Here is a 23,264-nt window from a genome sequence, read left to right as displayed (position 1 = left end):
AAACACTAGAAGCTAAATAAGCAAAGGAAATGTTAAATGACGTAAAAATTGTAAGAGCACCAGTACGTATCATCTACAATCCTCATGTAACTGAAAACCAAGCAAAATAAGATCCTGAAAGGCAATTGTGTGAATTCGAAGCCAACAAAAAACTAGTCAGCCTTAAAAGATGGTTAGGGCGTATCAATAGATGGGCGAGAGCCCTTCCCCACTGCAGAATGTCTCCGGGGAAAAATAGGTTCCCGAAACCTATAACTCACGTCCGATGGATTTGAACCGGGCATAAATTCTCGGATACCTAAGCGCAAATCCCTGTACGCGTGTAAATAAGTTCGGGATGGAAGAAGAAACACTCTATGTAACCAAAACGATAGGCGTATAGCCAAGCCTATTGACAATTTAATGTAATTGGAAATGGTTTTCGAATAAAGTCCTTAGAGTAGTTGTGGTACATTGAAAAGACAAAATTTTCATGTAATAATTAGTGTATAAACTCGTAGATGTAGAGCTCCGAGGGTTTTCTTTAATGAACCCTGTTCCTTAATATAATAATATTATGTGTAGAATTAGTATGTAAGCTCCAGATACCCTAAACAATTTTAGTTACTATTCACAGAACTATTTACTTCAGTTTCAAATGCAACTCCTTTCACAATTTCATTTATTCCGCAACAGTATATACACTTTGTTTTCGGGGTCCTTTAACATTTTGTCCTTAATAATATTGATGGGAAGTTTTATTTTCAGGGTTCCTCAACGCAAACCCAGCGCCACACCTTAAAGCGAGAGTAGCGAACTATGGCCTGATGGATCAAATAGCTGCTCTCCATTGGGTCCAGCAGAACATAGCGTTGTTTGGAGGTGATCCAACCAACATCACTCTCATGGGCCACGGTTCAGGAGCCGCTTGCATCAACTTCCTCATGATATCTCCCACTGTTATGCCAGGTTTGTAATGACACCCATTTAAATCTAAATCAAAAATACAATTCGTATATACCAATAACGAGCTCTTGCCCGTGGCTTCGCCCGCGTTACGAAGTAATATTATTAACCAAGAAGATTTATACAAACTTTCATCCCTTATTTTATCCCCTTGGGGGTAGAATTGATCAAAATTCTTTCTTAGCGGATGCCTACGTCATAACATCTACCTGCATGCCAAATTTCAGCCCGATCCGTCCAGTGGTTGGGGCTGTGCGTTGATAGATCACAATGTCAGTCAGTCACCTTTGAGTTATATATATTTAGATAGAGCTACCTCGCAATTTCTGAACTTACTGTTTAGATTTTATCACTATGTCTTACCAGTTTGTGACTACTAAATGTATCTATCATTAACATATAACATATAATTCAATACCACGTAAAATTTGTCAGCTTTAATTATTGATAGTCATGATGGAAAATTTCAGTATTTTTATTTTACACTTCCAAGCTTATTTCTTAATTCCAGCGATGATTCAGCTCAAGTGTTCTTTGATTATATTGGAAGGTAGTTACAGAAATTTTGTCGAAATATCAGCTGAGTCGTTCATTTTAACGGGCTTTGGCAATTAAGGCCACCGAAGAGCGCTATTCATCTCTCCCCCAAAAATTACGAAATCCAGGTCATAAGGCTTTATTTACAAAAGGAAGCGAGCAACGCGTCAAAATTAACAAAGTTAGGCGAAGCTAACGCTAAACTACGTTGAAAAGAATTTGCGATGGACTGAAAATTCTCAACAGTTTAGAAAAATCTGAGCAAAGCTGAGCTGAGTAACCTATTTCAGTATCTAACGTGTTCATTAGAATTAAATCAAGAACAAAGATTTGATGATATTGAAGCTTTAACAAAGCTAGAGATTTTTTTAGATAACAAGACAACAATAGCATACCTTCTTTATAATTTAAGCTATCGACATGATGCTAGCAAAAGGCGATTAATGATTTTCCTCTTACCTTTTTACATGCATTAGAATGCGATGTGAAGAAAAAAAATAGGACTAGGATAATAGCTTTTTAATGTAGGGGATAATGAAATAAAAATATCTAGGCGAATAATTCTACTCGTATCTAATACAATGTAGTAATTTATAGTTTCGTCTCGATAAAATTGATAGTTGTAACGGTCACTGTAACAAGCACCGTCGTTAATAAATTACTATCTTCAGTCTTTGTTCCGGCAACTTTTGCTCTATTTGTATCAAAGTCGTTACTGCCTGTGTCTGTTCCTTCGCATAAAATTTATAAACCTTCAGATACCATTTAATTTTATAAGATAAGGCACTCCGGTCGTTCAAGTGCCGCACTTCAAACTTTCCCAGACGTAACGATGATTTCTACATGTAAGCGTCGAGATAAATGAAGGTCATCTCATTACAAATTCATTGTTCAGCGTAATCGAGTGGACACCGAAAAAGGGCCTAAAATCTGATGTCAAAAATTCAGAGCCACTTTTACATTTATCTCGAACACTTTTATCTTGTGGATTTCGATGGCACCTTTCTGTGATGATATAATATTCGGAGTTATGTGAATTGACACAATTATTCGCATTTATTCTTGAACTCTTGGCAATAGTAATAAATCCATAAATGTTGCTTATTTCTGAATAGAAAAATGGGGTATAGAATTTCTCAATGGGATAAAGGATTAGTGTGAAATATGATTTTGTAATATAAATATTTTTGTTAGCTTGAACCAAAATCGTATAAAATTCTTCGAAATAATCAGCTGTGATTTCCAGAATTATCGAGTCAGAAGAAATAACGAATTTATGCTAACAATTTCATTTACATAATACCCTAATCTAAAACATATTCGTAAAATAAATGTTTTGAACATTATATTCACTAATAACTAAGTTAATGTTTTGAAGTAGAGAATAGTTTGACCAAATTTTTTTTTGTCCGCAGGGTTATTCCATAGATCGATACTGCTATCCGGATCAGCGCTAAGTTCTTGGGCGATAGTTGATGATCCTGTCTACTATTCCCTTAAACTAGCGAAACATATGAACTGTAGCATACCAGAAGACATGTCGAAGGACCACGAAGTCATAGTAGACTGTTTAAGAGACGCCAGCATAGAAGAACTCCTCGCAATAGACATATCGCCTCCAAACTTCTTGACCGCATTCGGACCTTCTGTGGACGGTGTGGTCATCAAAACTGACTTCGCGAAGGATTTTCTGACTGCGTACTCGACTGGTGACTTCCCAAGTTTCGGACCATTGAACAATATGAATCAAAACTATGTACATATGAAGAGAAGTGATAATGGCAGGCGGCTGTTTCAGAACAAGTACGATTTGCTCTTCGGAGTTGTGACAAGTGAGGCGCTATGGAAGTTCTCAGCGCATGACGTTCAGACTGGAATTGAACCGGATAAACGAGATCGGATGCTAAGGTGCGTTTTTTTAACCATATTTGCTAAATAACATTAAAAAATAGCTTTTCCGTTGTTTTAATTGGTTACATTGTTGGAGTCAATTAATAGAGAAGAAAAAGAACTTGCCGAGATATTTCGGGTCGATTCTTGGACGTTGGCATTGATTTTAAATGATGAAGTAAGAATAAGTTTGTGATGTACTTGTCTTTTAGACTACTAAGATTCCCAAGTACACATTATTATTTGAAAATTATATTTATAAAACTTAAACTTTTGTAGATTACTGTATAGTCCGCGCCAAACTTCTAGTCCACTCGGAATATAGAACTGAGTCGCGTCGCCATAGCAAATTGTATCTCTATTGTACTACACCTGTTCGCAACAACTTCAGAGCGGACTAGAAGGTTGGCGCGGACTATATAAATCATTGAAAATCTAATACGTTTTGAAGTCAGTAAAACATTGTCGCAAATTGCAATATAAGAAAGTATATACAACGATTGCTGAAAGACATTCCGCAGATAGTTCTGAGTATCTTACTCTTTGTCCGCGTAAGCCGGGCACTTAACTTGAGCCCGGGAAAGAGCAGTACAAATAGTAAGGTACTGACCGGAGCATTTTCAACAATAATAGTCTGAGAATTGCATTTAAAATTACTATAGCCACGTCTAAATTTTTATGGAATTGAAGTGACGACAAGGATGCAGTCGTAATCTAGTGAATTGATGAGTGTGGTAGCAAACGAGCTAATACTCGAGCGACAGCTCATATCGATGATCATCGGCGACGTTCGTTGATAACAGGCAGCGACACTCAAAGACGGTAATCTTACTGACCACATAGGGACGTCATACACGAGCGACACCATCATCGTGGGTCTCTGAATACTAGCGGTAACAGTCGGTGACAGTCCCTGACGGCTGTTGGGGATGGGCGATGAATTTCGGCCACCAGGGTCGCTGTACTGTCACTTGTGTATCAGCTCCCTCGCTGCTATGACATTCTTCAAGCTATAGTATCAAAAGCAAAACGTCAAGAACTTTATTGTAAGACAGGATACATCTTACGTTTTTCATTAGTGCTAACTGCTTATAACTTTCGCTTGAAGGAATAAGAAGAGTCGTTTTATTTGCTTTTATAGGAGTGTCTTCCGATGTTTTACTTGACCATTCAAGCAAATTATAATAAAATTCTAATAATATACATATATACATATAGCTTAGAAAAATAAGAGTTGTATGCGTGCGATGTTTCCTATATAAAGAAGATGCCAAAGCTGATGGCGATTTCTAAGTATCACTCCATTAATGGGATCTCTTATAGCGTAATCCAGTAATAATAGTAATAATATGGAATAATGCGAAACCATCAGATATTTTACTATAGAAACATAACTTAATCTTCAATTTCGTAATAATATTTATTATTCTCTGTATGTATTAATGTCAAGCATAACGCGGTTTTACTGTATCTCGTAATATCTCGATCGCATCTCAAGGAATTTTATTGCGAACACATGTTCGGAATTTTTGTGGTTATATTAAATTGAGAAGCGTCTCCTCTTTAACATAAATATCGATAGACGCTGCGATATTTATGTTAAAGAGACTATATTGACGGAGGAAGTTATATTGACAGGGCTAATATCGTAGGCGTGCGCATAGCGACTATAAGAGATCTGCACTCATCTACAAAGTAACGCAATGTAGCAGTAATAGGCTAGTCCATACACACTTACCTTCATACATGGGTCTAAGATTTCAATCCCAAGCACGCACCTCTAACTTTACAGAGTTGTACACGTAGTACCTGTCTATTTCGTAATTAGTCGTAAATAGACAGACCTAAACGGGAAGTAAAATATCGTGAAAAACCTTCACACACCTGTGAATTTAAAAAAATGTTCTCATGGGTGTGTGAAGTTTACCAATTTGTGCTGTGCTGGCGCGGTGTGCCATGGCCTAAACCCTTAAGAGGCGACCTTTAAACCCTTTCAATGCCTTAAAGGCAGTGCGAAAAGATCCGATCCGGGTTCGTCCATACCTCCTTCAACCAATCTGTTTGGGGCAACATAGTGAGGTACGCTCCAGATTCCCCGATTGTGGGAAGACACGTAAAAATGTTTGTAGCTTTTGTAGCCAATTATTCGAGTAGCCGTCGATAAATTTTAGATTTTTAAACGTTTTCATGTTTAAAGTGGTGTTGAGTTGAGATACTTTTATATGCCGTAACAAAAAGTATCAGAGTAAAGCCTGGATTAACATATCAAAGCTTTTATCAGTAATAACAAAAGCGTTACCGTTATACAAAGTCAGTATGCATTTAATTGGCAAACAAAGCTTCAAAACATGACTACGAAATGCGTATAATTTTTATAAAAGCTTCAACAATGCCTTCATTTTACAGTAGATTCTTTAGAGAATTTATCGGGAAATTGTTCAGGAATAATGAAGTTTTTCAAATATTGGAAAAGAATAGCATAATATTAGGGAGATTTTTCCGCATAATAACTTCAGTCAGCTTAAAGTAATTTAATAATGTTCCTTATTGGATTAAAAGCCGGAGTTCTTATTAACTGGAACGTACTACTATTTTTATAGCACCGATTTACCAATGAATACCATTATTAGTGATAACAGCAGTGATAGACTAGTTGCCGAAACTCGGCCTCACGATCGAGGGCGCCGAGGTTTAAATTCTAAAGGTGATACTTGTTGACTTTGAAAAAGTATTCTATATGAATTAATTTATAAAGAATGAGGTTTGAATTTGAAAAACGCTCCTCTGATTTTCTGTCGTTTTGTACTAGAAATTAATTTCACTTCACTTCACTTGCTTTAACGGTAAAGGAAAACGTCGTGAAAAAAACTACATATCTAAGAGTTCTTAAAGTATGTGAAGTTCACCAACACATTTTGCCAGCGGGATGGACTACGTCCTCAACCCCCTCATTCTTAAAGGAGACCCGTGCGCAGCAGTGAGGCAGTAAGAGGTTGATGACCATTATCATTTACCTATTCATCTTGTTCCAGGACCTACGTGAGGAACTCCTACACCTACCACCTGAGCGAGATCTTCTACACCATCGTTAATGAATACACCGACTGGGAAAGAACGGTAGAGGTTTGTTTTATTACTAGCTAAACATGAAGATATTATACTAGCTAAACATGAAGATATTATAAGTATTTAAGAGATGCATACATGCATAATTTTTCGAACAGGATTAGTGCGATTTTTCTGGTTGTTAATAGTAACTGGAACCGGTTTTTCTAAGTAATGTATAAGTAATAAAACTAAGCGAAGAATAATGAAAAAACCTCCACCTTCTACACAATAAAGTCAACTATACATTTTGAAACAATAGGCACTCCATTTATTTATTTAGTAATACATACATAAATAGGTATGTAGGGAGGTTGTAGGGAGGCCCCATAATGTATTAGTTTTTATAACATATTTGTTATACCACTTGTCCATTCTGTCCCTATATCGTAGTTACATGTCTTTCAAGTTGTTGAGCGCTTGCCAGATTTTTGCCTAACTCAAGTCCAAGAAACAACTCACCGAAACTCTCCAGTAAGCGGAACTCTTGAAGCTTGAAACTTGAAACCCATGTTCACTGAAGTAGGTTTAAGTCTCAGCGGTTTGAGTTGAATTGAGAGAGAACTTGAATTGTTATGTAAAGGTTTTGTCGTACTAAGTCCTGTCATAATATCTCTTTGAATCATTTTGTTGTAACTATTAATTAGTTGGGGTAATTGTGTATGTAAATATTTAATACACTATGTGGCCCCTTAGGGGATAAATTAAGAAAAGAACCTTAGTCCTATGTTATGAAGTGTGGTCAGGGAGACATACTCAGTCCGCGGGAGTAGCAACAAACGTGTGGCCGATATCCGGTAGGATCGTAATCTTATATGGGATTGATGACAGATGTCCGGCAGTAGCAATTTAACATGGTGTAACTTCATGCTCAGTTGATACAGCTATAAAAAAACCGCTTTGCATGTGTGTTTTAAGAAGCAGTCGACTTCTGTAGTGATTTAAGGTACGTACATACATAAAATATGTATTAAGCTTTCGTCTCTTTCTCAGCCCCTTAGGAGATTAATTTTCCGAAATCCGTTGTTGTACTTTGGAAATTTTTACTCGGCAGGGATTAATGTCCAGATTAAATGCTTGATTTTCGAATTAAAAGGCAAATTACGTTTTAAAATTAATGATTATGCATGACACTATTCGCTTGAAGTTGATATTATTTTAAATGAACATTCTTTATCTTATGTATTCTTAGGAGAACTGATAAAAATGAAACACTCTGTATTCTAATAGATATTACTTATACCTTCTTATTGAATGTTCAACTGAAGCGGAATGAACCGTGTAATATAATCTTTACATACTCAAAAAAGTGCGCCTAAGCCAGCAAAAACCAATATCGTAAACTAGAAATCCCTTTATTTTTTCATCTTATTTGAAGAGCAGCGATCCATCCGAATCTAAAGGTAACCCGAATTATCTCTTACTAAGAAATGAAGCCCTTAAGACGTAAAAAAGTGGGTGCGTTTATAGTGATGCTGGTTTCTGAAGCATTTTTTTAACATAGTTTTATTTTACAGGTAATAAAACGGCGTTGCTTTCAAACCGTTTGCGTTTTGCGTTTGCTTAGTTCTAACGATTGAAAACTCAGAAGCGCCTAGAAAATTTAAGCACTAATGGTCACCCATCCAACTTGCAACTGCGTGAAAAGTTGGTGGACTAGATTAGTTATAATAGTTAAAATATTCACAAATGGCGGTACTATATGACCTTTTATTATACCTTGCTAAATCCTAAGCTGACAGATGACAAAGAGTTTAACTGTTCCAACAGTCTGTCCCTGAGTAATCCCAAACAATTAAGCCGATATCAATTAGTTTAATATTCCATAAACTCCTGTCATAGGAGTTTGACGGAAAGTTATTAAGCCTCTTACTATAGTTACGTTTTCGGCGTAAACTCTTTCAATTTACAAAATTACAGTAACTTTTATACGGAATTGTTGGATGGGTCTCTTTTTACCTGTCTGCGACAAGGATAACGTTTCTTGAGTGTGTTTTTATGAATATTAAATTATTTTACAAGGGCTGTGGGCTAACCACCTTAACCCTATACTTGGCAGAGAATTTTATCCTAAAAAAATTATAATTTTGCCACTTCCCTGCGTTAATTGGGTTATGAGGATATTAGGAAAAATAAAATAAAAAATCTCTGAATTTCAGTTTTCAGAATATAGTATGTGTCTTTAAGTGCACACTGCCAGGTTCGCAAGAAAAAAATATGTGTCTTTAAATGCACACCGCCAAGTACTCACTAAACTAAAAAATAATTAAAAAAATTAAAAAATATCATACATTTTGAAAATACTAAAGATAAAAGTCTCGGAAGTCATGACATGTCAACAAGTTTTGAGATATTTTAGTTTAGTTGAGAGATTAGAAGACCTCCTCCCAAAAAAACGCAGTTCCCACATAAAGCGACTCGAAACTTTTTGAGTGGCAATAATTTTTGTTTACCGCTATTCCCATGACGAAACAGACACCAGGAATTACGAACGAAGATGTCCAGGATCTGTGAAGACAATACTAACGATGGCCTATCACATTTGTATGGTATAACGCGACTTGTCTGTTTAGACCTTCATCCATGTTTCCGTTAGAATGTTGTATTAAATTTGAGCATATGATTAGGCTTTATTCCACTTGTTTGAAGGGTGTGGTAAGAAGATATACTTTTCTGAGGCATTCCAGCTTAGTCTTCAGGGCTAGTGGCGCATCTATGGCCGACCTCAAGTGGGAATTTGGTCTTATCTGGGATTGATATTTCAGATGTTCTGGAATCATCATTATTGGAGATGTTTACATTTTTGACAGAAGACTCTATTGATTGGACAGGACTTGAGTTCAGGGACGTCTTGATGAGACCTAGACATCTGGAATTCATCTTTCTAAGATTGCTGGATTCTACATCAGATTTAATTACGCAATTTAGACACCAAAGCTAGAATTTTTCGGCCTCCAGTCGTATGAAAAAAATATTGCAAGCTAAGGACTGGGAATTTAGTGAAAGCGGGGAAATATGAATTACAGTCATGAATTATAAGAAAAAACACTGTCTGAACTTTGTTCACCCTACCCCTACCTTGTATATAGAAGCAAAGTTGGCAGTGTGCATTTAAAGACACAATATTGACAAACAGTAATATTGTATGTCGTTGGCAGTGTGCATTTTAATGCACACATAAGAAAAGTCATGAATTACTATATATTCAAAACATTATATCTCAAAAAAAATATCACCAAAACATTGCATAAAGCTTGCAGAAAGTAAGATTATATAAATTTCATACATATAACTTAATTTCATTCAGATAAGATAAGATACTTAAAGAACGTTGCGCAGGCGCTGACCGACGTCTCGCTATTTTGTTTACCACTGACAATGTGTGAACGAGACAGATATAGATTTCATTTTCTGACGTAAAGAAAGGTTTGCTAAGTCGCTTTGAGTTATTATTAATAAGATTCTATGTTGCATTTTCCAAAAAAGAAATCTGATTTGAATGTGCATTTAAGTGCACACTGTCAAGTATAGGGTTAAAAATTTAATATAATACAAAGTACCGTTTTGGTAGCACGAGTGACACTGATTTTTATTAAAATTTGAAAAAATCCATGACGTAATTGATATAGCTACTTTTCGGATTCATGTGCAATTTATTTACGTAGTGAGGTTTCCCCTTTTTGAAATGTTATTCCTCGATTGATTCTATAAACGCACCTTTAAAAGCAAAATAATATCGACATACTGTCAGGTACTTATAAAGGGCAATGGTTTAAATACGCATATTTTTTCTTCGAATTTAAATAAGCCCGAATCTTCTTTGAAGGTTATCAATTCATCAATTATTATTGATTTTATTGAAATAGCGACCGAGCACGTAGCGTACAGATGTTAAGTGGTCGCCGCCGCTCCTTTACATCTGTGACCTACAATAAAATAGAGTCCTAATTTGTAATTGGTCTCAGAAGTCCAATAAAATTACAAACATTTTGCAGACTCCTGGACTGTTGACTATTATTAATATCTCTAGGTCACACCTCACAAACCAGAACATTGCGAATTATGAGAATTGTGAACGTAGCAATAATCGTTGTGAATTAAACCTTAGTTTTCATATCTATTTAGTATTATAAAGTAGTATGATGGTATGTTGTCTGGGTATGCTGACATTACAATTCAAAATTATGCTGTCGTCAGTCCGATTGGTTCGTAATGAATTTGAGTTGAAGGTTTTATTTTAAAATTATGTTTGTTTAGAAAATAATTCATTCTTCAAAGTTTTTTGTATGGAAATGAAGTAGCAAATATGCTACGCCTGTTTGTATGTAGTCACCATCGGCCACGGACGTCAACATCAAGTAGAAGTGGAACTTTACCTAAAGCTTGTTAGAAATTCATTATGTCTTCTTAACTTGATTCTAAGATATTCTTACAATTAAATTGCCGCCACATACTTGACTTTACCTTACCACATCCTTCAAGCCAGAATACAGAAGGAAAATATAGATATGGATGTGATGGTGCCACCGCGATCAAACTCCGAAAGGTTTTACCACCTTTTTGCTCCGATTCCATGAAAAAAACTTTTATCAAAAATCCCGGCTACCAACCATTCATTACGTCACTTAAATCTTTCCCAGATTTAAGATAACTGACCCATTTACGTTGATGGTGATAACCGATCGGACATTCGTATCGGATGGCTCGTGTACAATACGATGGGCATTTACGATCACATCCAGCTGAGTGAATTAAATTGACAATTCAAATTTAGTAATGGATACGTGCTGCTTGCGACTTGTGTATAGTTGCAAAGTTGAACGATCAGGTTTACGTTCAATTTATGACGAAATTGACGACTCAAATTTAGTGACGACAAATACGTACTCAGTCCCTATACATATCTCGTTGAACATTATTGATCTGTAAAGTTTATAAGCGTCAGTTGGCCTAGACTGGGTTACTGCTAGTGGTTTTTTATTCAAATCTTCTTTAGCTACCTAGTATTGTCCCTCTGTTGAGCTTGGGTCATTTCACCGTCATGGATAATTGCAAATTAGGGCTATACCAACCTTTACATTTTTAGCAAAACACGCATATGTAGGTTTTTTTTCATTTTGCTTTACGAGTATAGTTAAAAAGCGACAATTATTTTTTTTAGATAAACGAACATTTAAATTTACAAAGGCCTTGGGTTGAAACCACGGAGTCCCGATGTGAGTGGCCTTATTTCAAACTAGTTTTTGCGGCTTCGCCCACGTTTAAAAGAAAATAATATGACAAAACAAACATAAAACTGAAAATTCGTACCTTCATTGGAATGACAGTGGCGCCATCTGGCGAAAATTGATCGTACCAACTCTGAAACCTTCGTGGGCTCAAGGACAACAACTTTGCTAAAGATCATCACTTGATCAAATGCATAGTTTACGATTCAATCCTTACTAATATCGATTAAAAGAATCGACTTTTTGTTCCAAAAGATTGATTCTCCTATTAATTGATATTAGATCGCCATCCCTAGCTCTCGTGGGATTTCCGGGATAAAAACTATTCTATGTCCTTTCTTTGGTTTTAGACTATCTTTGTACAATATTTCATTAAAATCGGTTCAGTGGTTTAGGCGTGAAGAAGAGACAAACAGACAGACATACACTCAGAGTTACTTTCGGATTTATAATATAAGTAAAGATAGTAAGGATTACCACGGTATATTTGCTTGTTATCATTATGCAGTCGTTAATACGTTCAGAAGCCTTATTTTCGATCACTTTTACAATATTTGCCAACTCTACATGTATGCTATTACAGTATACAGCGAATCAGTACTAATGCCTGATTAACAGTATCCCCATATCCCTACTCAATGAAGCCTTTATTTGTCCATTACCAAGCAATTCAGTTTACAATTAAATTTAATTGAGTTAATGAGGTATTCTAAAGCGGATTGGGCACTAATTGTAATTTAAACTAATCATACTAATTAGACAGTTGTTAGGAGTAAGCTTCTCATTCTTGAGTGTTATGAAAGTTAAGAAGCGATGGGTTATAATATGTATTTCAGCGTTCCACTTTCTTCATTAGAATTCAAATCCTAGGAACACATCTCTAATCTTCAAATTTTTGTAGTCTTGTGTGTTTTCATCGTCACCAACACAGTAATGGATCTTACTGCCGGGTATGAGCCTCTTCTCAGAAAGAGAAGGATTAGACTATGGTCCACCGCGCTAGTCAATTGTGAATTTGTAGACTTCACATGTTTTTAAAAACTTTTTTTGTGGTATCTCACGTATACAGGTTTCCTCACGATGGCTTCCTTCGCCGTTTCTTTTAATACGCTCAGGTTGCATGGAAGTGTTTTAGAAGTAAATTATTATATTTATTTCGTTTTCGGTTCATATGTCTACGTTTACCGAACAAATTCCAACACTCACATAATGTTCCTTTGGTCCAGAACCCGATCAACACGAGAGACGCAACAGTTGCAGCGTTATCGGACGCCCAGTACGTGGCCCCGCTGGTCCAGAGCGGCGACCTCCTCAGCGGCGGTCCGAAACCAGCGCCAAATGACGAAGATGGACCGAGACGACCAACGAAGACGTTCTTCTATGTTTTCGACTATCAAACTAAAGATGGGTTTTATCCACAGGTGTGTTTTTTTACTACTTTTTGGTACACGAGTATATGATACTGAACTGGAAATATCAGCAAAGAGTTTATCATTGGCCTTTGATTATTATTTATGAGGAGTTTTATTCATAGCAATTTCTTACATAATTTTTTGTAACATCTTTTTTTTCAATAAATTACGCAAGAAATTCACTTCATGTATTACATTAAGAATGAGTTCATTTCACAAAACAGTTTTATTAAATTAATTTTCGTTCATCAGCAATGACTACGGAACTAGAAAACCAGCAAATTATTCAAGACTATAAATTCTTTAACAAGGTGTATTTTAAAAACATATGTTTGATATGAATGATGAGGTTTAATTTGCTGTACTATAACAGAATGGCAGGTCCCTAGAGGCTTCTCAACTTAGAAAGGGGTCGCAAGGATTTTAAGGTCGACGTCAAAAAGAGTTCTCATACTCGAATTGTATGTAATTGAATAAAACTGTCGTTAAATTGCTGCACACGATTTAAAAACGTAATGGCAGCAAACATTTACTAACATAGACAAATACGATCTCTTTAATTCTTGGACTTGGCTAATTGGATAACTTGTGTATCGAACTTGTCCTTTGTTTAACCAATAAATGAATTTCCTATATTTATTTTGGGACAGCGTCCCTGGCTGGACGCCAGTGTTTCCCGACTTTTATCGCACTTGGCAAGATCTGCCTCCTCAGTGAACGATTGCCAATTTGGGAATAAAAGCTCCCAGATAAAACGTTCACTTTTTCGGGAATCTCCCGGTACTGTAAATCCTTTTCTGGAGCTTAACCTGATTCACAATAAATTCGCGATATTTATTTGGTTTCCGGGAATTTTGGGAATTATTTGGGGAATATTTATTGGTATCACTATTCTACCTTGGGAATCCACGTACATTTATCTTTTGTTTTTGACAATACCTTAAGGGCATTAAATCATTGATGTCAAGAGCATTCAAGAAGTCTTTTGACAAACTATATGTCTCCTGATAATAATCACATTTAGGTTGACCGCTTAATACAAAAGAATTGAATGTTAAATTTGTAATTCAATTTCGAAGAACCGCAGGGCGGAGTATTTATTATAGTGGTCTGTAAAACGGAAAATTTATTATTTGTCGCTCGCCAGAGTGACAATGAATTAATTTAGATTACTCGTACTTGACTTCCATGACAAAAGTAGTCCTAGTTTTAAACATTAAATGTCGTAAACTTAAGAAACATAAAGGTTTGTCTTTTTAAAACGAACCTTTATTGTCTAAAGAGAATGGGAGCTGTCCATGGTGAGGAGTTGCCGTATGTCTTCGGAGCAGCCCTGGTGGAAGGATTTGGCCACTTCCCCCAAAACTACACCAAGTCCGAGATAGCTTTATCGGAGTCCATCATGCTCTTCCTGGCCAACTTCGCGAAGACTGGGTAAGGCTTACGGAGAATTTTAGGCAATTTTTGCACAGTTTGTCATTTCAACTATGGCATTAAAAATCAGTTTTATATTTTGTCCTAAAAGAGATGTGACCGCATAGATTATTTAGATTGTTTTCTAACTGACATTAAGGATTTTCCAATGACTTCAAAACACGAAAAAGCGCTGTAATCACTAGCGTTCCCCATCCTACTTCCGACCTCACACCTGTGCCTAGCTTTGTACATCCGTATAAACAGATGTGGTATTTGATATGTCGTCTGTCAAATTTCGATCTTTGATAGCCTAAACATTGGATAGATTATTAATAATCGGCGTTATTCATGCTGAACATGACACACTCACAAGATGTGGTGCGTTTCATTGATTTACAAACAGGCTATAAACAAACAGTTTACTCACAAGCAACCAGCCTCACAAATTGGAGTAACTGTAATTAGAGGTTAATACGTGATATCCCTGTCTTTGATCGGATTAATAAGCCAACAGTATCAATTATTGTGCGACATGTGTTGTGTGTACTAATGTTGTGTACAAACAACCAAAGATGTTTTGTGCCTATGTAACCTGTAATAATTTATTTAGGATTCAATACAATCAATTAACACTTTAGACCTGAGCTAATTATAATGTAAATGTAGAGTTATCAAGCTTATTATAGTCAATCAATAATTAAATGAAAAATCCGCATGGTATGACAACTCCAGATCCAACATCAATAATTAATTATATGTACCACTGTTTAAAATTTTATATAATTTACTCTATAAAAGATGCAAATTTGCACACGTATGGAGTTTCTTCCGCCGCTTCTTCTCCGTAGCGAAACACCTTCCGAAATGGTGGTTAGTTTGTTGACTTTCAAGAAATTTTCTATATTAATCTATTTCGAATAAATTAGATTTAATTTAATTTGATTTGAGCCCAGTACTACCATTATGTGTTAATAACATTGTATACAATTACTCTAATTTTAGATTATTCTACTTATACATTACTCACAACCCAAAATTGATCAAAGCACTTGTAGATTTTCAGTTCCTCAAAGTGCGTCAATCAAAAATCACGTATCCAAAACCGTCTCAGATCTTGAGTGAAACCTATCAAAGTACATTAGGTACATGCTTTAAAGAGGAACAGGTACAATGGCACATCAAAGAGCAACTTGAGTCAAACAGGTGCTTGATGCAAGAATCGAACAATAAATGACGCTTTGTTCGGAGTTTTAACTTCAGAAAATCTTATTCATAAGAAACCTATACAGGGTAAATTTTTCAAATAGGCCTTCAGGGCCAAATTTTAAAAGCGACACTATCCGCTGATGTAATAATACAGGGTGTGTGTGTGTGTGTTTTTTTTTTCAATATTAACTTGTTCAATTCCAGGGGAAAGAAAAAGATATAAAAAAAAATGATGCAGTTTTAGTTTTTCTCAAAATCGGCCTCGTAACTCCTTTTTTTTGCTAATACTTATAGTTTCGGATTTGGCCCTGAAGGCCATTTGAAAAGTTCACCCTGTATATTACAATGGTTTCCATCCTGGCTTCTTTTTTACGCGGATGGTTTACGTGATGGTTTCTATTTTACGCGGATCCCTAATTATTATTTCTAAAATAAAAGTAGCTTAAGTTACTCCTTACAACATGAGCCAACAGAAATTATCCGAAACGTATGTTTCGGATAATGTATATGTGAATATGTATACCTGTATGTTGTATGTATATATTTATATACATACAATATACATATGCAACATGCATAGATAAACAAAAAATATAATTGTTTTTTATTATTTTGTAAAAAGATGTTATTTTGATATTTCGTACCGACACTTCAATTTTATTTGTTTATATGAATGTTTTGTGATACTATCTTGATTCCTCAGTGGATTCGAATCCCAGACTAAGCTAATACTATTCCAGGGACCCGAATGACAACACGCGACAAGAAGCTCTGCTGCCAGCGTCCCGGGAACGAAACAAGTTCCGAGGCATCAACTGGGAAGAATATGATTCCACACATCAAAAATATTTGGAAATCGGTTAGTATTGTGCTAGTGTATAAATTAAATGTCACCATCATCGTCAACCATTTACTGTTCTACTGCTGGGCACAGGTCTCCTCTCAGAATGAGAAGGATTACTATGTATTGTTTACTAATAGAATTAGACACCCATACTTGCAATGACAGGGAAAGAGGCGAAGAAAAGGGAGAGAGAGAAAGGGAGAAAGAGGCGAGGCAAAACACAAACACTTTAAGTTATATTATGCTTAAAATTTTTAATAGCAAACGGAATACAATTTACATTCAGCACTTATGTTCCTTATTAATTATAATCAATTGTTGCTCAATAAAGTACGAAATTTGAAAAAAATAAAACTTTACAATAGTTAACAATTTTTTAACATTGGAGAACCATTATAAAAAATCCAACTTCTTTAAAAATCAGTTTATGTTACACCCACAATTTAGACGAATTTGACGACATAACGGTACATACGAGTATGTTCATAAAACGGTTAAAATTGGCTAAAATTGGTATTACTAACGGGTATTAAGGATCCCTATTATGATTTAAGTAATATTGCTTGTACAGCTCTAGCGGTGGGTCGTTGAAGTTTTTTCCGTCAACGAAACGTCAACGTTAATTTCCGTTGGTCAACTAGTTGATCAACTAGTTAATTTCGTCAACGAGTTAACGTGTTACTAATTTCAACTTGCTATTATTGATAATAAACGGTTTTTAACTATGCTGCAACGATCAACGCTTCTCTACTGAAGTGCGGTAAATGTTATTTTAGAAACAATTGGACGTAGTGTGTGTTATTAAATATCAATATTAATTCTTGATATTTATAATTATAATTATTTATTAGGAAATAATTCGATATGTTCTACATAATTGGAGTTCAAATTATGCTATTATACCGACAATCAATCTCGTCTGCTACTCGTATATAAAAAAAAATTAACGTAAGTTGAAAATAACGAAACGTTCTGTTTAAATTCGTTGACGTAACGTTGATTCGTTGAAAGTGAATCAACGGTTGATTTAACTTGTTCGTTGATTCAACGACCACCGTTACAAAATACAATTTACGTTGAAAATAACGAAATGTTCCGTTCAACGTCGTTGACGTATTTAACTAGTTAATTTCTATTGGGTTAACGTTGATTCGTTGAAAGTGAATCAACGGTTGATTTAACTAGTTCGTTGATTCAACGACCACCGCTATACAGCTATTCAATAATCAATTATTCCATTAAACACACGCTAAAATCTAAACAAAATCCACATTGCGAATTGCGAGCAAACTGAAGTTTATCAACCCGTGGATTGCGCTTTGCGATAGTTCCGTCATCGGCCGTTTGTACTGCACGCTTCGTTCCGCTACGGTCAACGGGGCAGAAATAACTAGCTGCACGCAGTTTGTACGGGACGCATAGGGATGTACAATTGCCAATGATGTATGAAGATAAACATAGGTTGTCCAGTGTGTATGCTTCTGAATAATTATTGCACATCGTCTATTGATACAGGTCCTGCACTCTGTATTGGAGACAATACTACATACATAATACTACGTATCTGCCACGCTGATAATTAGTATCACAACCTTAGGATAGCATGAACATGGATGGATGTATAGTTTTTAAAAACATTTATTATACCGCCTAATAATACAGTAGGTATCAAGTAAAAATACCATTCCTATTTATAATGAATGTTACGTTGATATTACCAAAGGCGACTGGAATTGTCTTTTATCATATTTGTTTTAGCTTTACCGAACATAAAAATCGCAACACCAAAAACATAACAAAACGACAAAGCTATCACGTGTTTTCCTTGTTGTGTCAGTTCCACTGCATTCACATTCCGTTCGTTTAAACTGCGCGTGGGGACCGAACTAGTTCCGCTACGAATAGTTCAATTGAGCTAAAGTGTAGGTTCTAAGTTGAATAAATGTTCTCTGATATCGCATATCCAAGTTTATGTTGCAATAACTTTCAAAACTAGTCACTTGGTACAAAATAACTAAATAACGCTCGTGAAACTTCAACTAGATCTGTCGTTTACGGTTTATTGGCTTTTCTGGACGTTTCTGCTTCCAGGATTTATTAAAACTTTCTGCGTGCCTGTTTTCTACTTCAGTTTCATTAAAAAGTTTCAGTTGAACTGCAAAGTTAACTAAAGTAACAATGAGAGTTAACGAGCTGCGTTACGGAATAGTTCAATTGAGAAATATTTTAATGCAGCGATGCAAAACTAAATGTAGCTTTCTGTCAAGTGTCAGTATAATTGAAATGAAATGTTTTTTTTAAACTCGTAAAACAAAATCATTAATACAGAATGTCGCAACAACACGCATTCTCATTATTGCAACAGTTCTACTGCATTCACATTTCGTTTGTTTAAACTGCGCGTTGGGACTGAACTAGTTTCGTTGCGAATAGTTCAATAGAGCTAAAGTTCGTAGAAGTTCTAAGTTGAATAAATGCGCTACTATACAGAATGTCCAAGTTTCAAGTAGCTACAAAATAGTCTGTTATATTTTGAATTCTATTTGCCAAAAGTTAACTCCACAGTTCTCGGTACAACGACCTTTCATGTTGGTTGTAGCCTTGTATAGTTCAGCTTTATTGCTTTACTTTATTCTTAAGAGTTAATACAATTATTAATATTAAAACAAAGAAGTTTTAACACGAAAGCACATGTATTTGTATCCCTTTCACTGAAGAGTTACTTAAAGTCTTAACCCGTAAAATGTAAAGTAATATTAAGACTGAAATAGTTAATTATTCATTACTTAAAGGTTTATTTGCCAAGTCTCTAGAATTAACATTTTTTACTTAAGCATTAGTTTTGTCCGTCTTATTAAAATTTAACGTTGAAATAGAACAAGTGTAAAAAATTGTTTTATATCACGGCGTGCGTAACCGACCCCGTAATATAAAATTTTATACAACACGCGGACGAAAAATGTTTTTCTGACTCGTGTGATTGCAGTCCTCGCCTGCGGCTCGGCCTGCAAACTCACACTTGTCAGAAAAAAATTTTTCGTCCTCGTATTGTAATGTACTATTAATAAACACTTCAGTCAATGTAGTCAGTACAAACGCACTTGTCGCTACATTTCATCAGACGGGCTGCACGCTCCTCATTTCGTTTAAATTGCGGAACGAGGCTAAACAAGCAGTGATCGAAGTTTCACTACAAAACAGTTCAGTAGACCAGAAGGTAATGGAATTTGTACTATTTTAGTTTTCTTACATTTATCTAATTTACACTAGGATTATACACAATAGATGCAACTGACACAAAGATAATTTATAAGCGCCCGTACTCAGAACAGAACATATCTTAATTCATACTTTTGCAATTTCAAGTATCAAATCTATTCACAAAAAAGTCAAATAGGAACTCGTATAAAAATTGTTTGGGTAAAATACATATTTATACGTTCTGGCTTTTTAGTTATTTGAAGCAGAATTTAGGTCGTAGGTTCATGCGCGTTGTATCCATTCATTTAAATGTAAGTCTTTTAGTTGAATATGAAAAGAGTTTAAAATAGCTGTTTATAATATTTGTTTCTCTCTTAAAATTTACCCTTATACTTTTATATATTTACAAACTGATAACTTCCGCTTAACGATTGACCATCGTAAAGTAGATGTACCTTAAATAATCTATGTTTTGGAGCGAAATACGTGTTGTGTATGTATGTATGTATGATGGTGTTTATTTTTGCATCAGTCTGTGCTATGTCCTATGTCTAAGAAGGGTATTATTGTACGGTTGAAAATATACACCATCAATCAACATTCACGTTATTTTTATTCACGTATTTTAAGCTCTACCTTTTTTAATTAGTTAATTAGTAAATATGTGAAACTGTTAAATAATTTTCGTTTTACAGTATCGGAAGCAGAGATTTATGTTCGTTCTTTTGTGACTGTATGAGAGAAAGAGAAATGTTTTACATAAAGGAAATGAGTTGGAATTTTTGCAGTAAGCTTGAAGCTTGTTCGCAGTAGTTGTCGAGCTTTTGAATATTCATTCGTTTGGTAAATCGTTTTGTCATAGACAGTATTCAACTGAGAAGTGTGTCGAAGTAGGTCAGTACGCTATACTAGCGATCATAATATGAAAGAGTTGAAAATAGTGCAAAAATTGAAAATAAGCTACAAAATATTGAATTATTTTAAATGCTTTCGTTATATGAAGTGAAAAGTAACAAGTTAAGTAGTAATTAAGCAGTAGTGATAAATAGATAGATACCTATTAAATCGGTATCGTAAATAAATGCTTCGCATTCTGAAAAACTGTAGACTGACTGATATTGATATTGATCAAAATGTTAAGTTAAATTGTCATTGCTCACTAAATTATTTTATGAATGCGAAAAACAAAAAAAAAACGCAGGAGCCTCTTAAATTATTTTTTATATAAAATATCGTCTTAAACTGTATTCAGTACGCCATTTTCCTAGCGATAGTGTGAGTGCACAGTGCGGTATTACAAAAAGTAGTGAAAACTTAAAACATACTTTTAGTTACTATATCGAACTGAACACCAAACGTAGCGTCCATGAAATACGTGACAGTCGAAAACAAACATAATGTTTGCTGAAGTGTAGGTATATAATTACCTCAGAATATACTAAACAGTCAAAAAGTGCATCCCGGAGCGTAGGACATTCATCCGTTTGGTATGTCAAATCCTTTTGTCACAAACAGTATTCAGCTGAGAAGTGTGTCGAAGTAGGTCAGTGCGCCGTGTCGACTGGTTAGCAGTGTAACAGGACGCGTTTAATGGCGCGGAGAGTGACGCTTTGTTCACGGAATGAGGTTATGAATGCGTTCTGTAAAGTCAATCGGTAGACAGCTGGAAGCAAAGCTTTAGGTCGTTAGCTTAACAAATTCAACCAGTCTGTTCCCCGGTTTGTTTTGATCAGCGATGCTATAAAAATGTTTTCCAAATGGATGTTATGTTTCGAATGTAGTTTTTGTTTTCGTTGGAAAGAAATATTGTTTGTGGTAGATATTTTTGTTCCTGGTTTAAGTTTGTCCGTATGAAATATGTATTTGTGAACCAACAGTACAGAATATTTCGTTCGGAATATTGTTTTGTTTAGTATAAAAATATCGCGACGACTGGTTTGCGACGAGAAGGTTCATTGAATCCTTGCCCAAGCAGAGATATGTTTATCATGAATTAATATTTATGTTATGTATTAACAAACACCCAAACTAAGATTTTAAATACTGTGTCTATGGCGCGATATTTAGTATCGGAGTGCAAATTTATTTAATTAATTTTTGTTTGTTGCAGGTTTAAAACCGCGTCTGAAGAATCACTTCCGAGCCCATCAGCTGTCAGTGTGGCTACGCCTCGTTCCAGAGCTGCACAGAGCTGGCATGGAAGACGTCGCCGCTCGCCACAACCTCTTCAAGAACCACAACGAACAAGACCTTTACGAAGGTATTGTACGCCCCGATCCTTTATCCCGAAGCGTCGAAAATGAGCAACTGAGACGAAGCAACGGATCGGTTTATACTGATACAGCGCTAACAACGGTCGACACTATCTTAGCAACTTGCGTGACAATCATTCCAAGCGGAAGAGATTTGCAAACTTTGAACGCCACCGATAGTACTTTAGCGAGCTTGGAAGCGGCGGGGTACGCCGCTTATTCAACTGCGCTGAGTGTCACAATAGCGATAGGATGCTCCCTACTCATCCTCAACGTTCTAATATTCGCCGGGGTGTATTATCAGCGAGATAAGACTAGATCCCGCGGCAAGCAACCGCGCTTCAACGAGAAACATTTCGAAACGATCTCCGGTAAGCACTCGCATTATCACATCGATCCGAACTTAGCGCCGAGTTTGGTTGTGGATGTTGAGAGACAGAATCGGAAGAAAATGATGGCGGAGCAGAATCTAGGGAGCTTGAACTTCAAAGGGCCGCTCGATGGTACGAAATCTCCTAGCCCGACCTTGAGTATAGATAACATGATGCTGCCTAGTAAATTGGGCAGTCGGAACAGCAGCTTTAGGCTGCCAAATGTGAGTTATCCTCAAGTAGCTGGGTATGCGACGATGCCCAAGAATATGAATCAGTACACCAGCTCCCCACCAATACAGGATGTGAGGCAGAAGTTTCCTGCTAACGGCCAGAATGCTTCTCCTGGGGGGAGGGAAGAAACAAGAGTTCCTCACGCGACATTGCGTAGAGGGAAATCTTTGCACCCTTCGAACCTCCCGCAAGCGGCTATTGATGAAATGAGGGTGTGACATAGTGAGTCCCCGACGTGGGAATAAGACTACGTGACTTAGTGATGTGACTCATAGTGTTGTGTAAATAATTATGGGCATGTTGGACGTTTTAGACGGAACCGTTATCGATTCTCTCAATCGCTGTACTACGATTATCGATTAAACAATCAATTGTATTTCAGTTGTTTTAATTATGCTCTTTATAGGATACCTAATACTCCCTATTTTTTTTAATTCTTTATTATTCTATTTACTACATGGGTTACTTAAGAATCTCTGCTTTCTTAATTTCAAAATTAAAAAGTAATAGTTTCACCGCAGTCATGGGTAGAGGTGTGGCAATTAGAAATGTTTCAGCCTACTGTACATCTGCAAGCCCGATTAATTTCATAACGTCATTACCTTCTTTGCTCATTATTCTGG

At 35.9% G+C, this 23,264-nt stretch overlaps 1 protein-coding gene across 2 annotated transcripts in view; it reads left to right on the top strand.

The window, feature by feature from the left end:
- Positions 1–23,017, top strand: part of LOC140747151 (neuroligin-4, Y-linked) — a 115,374-nt gene extending 92,357 nt beyond the window's left edge. The window contains exons 5-11 of one of the 2 annotated variants that reach the window (XM_073079425.1): positions 748–948; positions 2,898–3,390; positions 6,405–6,489; positions 12,932–13,126; positions 14,400–14,551; positions 16,480–16,598; positions 21,895–23,017. In XM_073079425.1, the coding sequence (XP_072935526.1) occupies positions 748–948; positions 2,898–3,390; positions 6,405–6,489; positions 12,932–13,126; positions 14,400–14,551; positions 16,480–16,598; positions 21,895–22,859 (2,210 nt within the window). In that variant the 3' untranslated portion in view covers positions 22,860–23,017. Of the gene's footprint in view, positions 1–747; positions 949–2,897; positions 3,391–6,404; positions 6,496–12,931; positions 13,127–14,399; positions 14,552–16,479; positions 16,599–21,894 lie in introns of both variants that reach the window. The other variant, XM_073079424.1, reaches the window with a different exon arrangement.
- Positions 23,018–23,264: the final 247 nt, after the last annotated feature.

This window comes from Epargyreus clarus, unplaced genomic scaffold, assembly GCF_041222505.1.
Source record: "Epargyreus clarus isolate Ecla_fem2 unplaced genomic scaffold, WU_Ecla_fem_2.2 ptg000014l, whole genome shotgun sequence".
In the NCBI taxonomy this organism is placed as follows: domain Eukaryota; kingdom Metazoa; phylum Arthropoda; class Insecta; order Lepidoptera; family Hesperiidae; genus Epargyreus; species Epargyreus clarus.
Note: the sequence above shows the minus strand (reverse complement) of the source record. Positions and strands in the feature narration are given on the sequence as shown.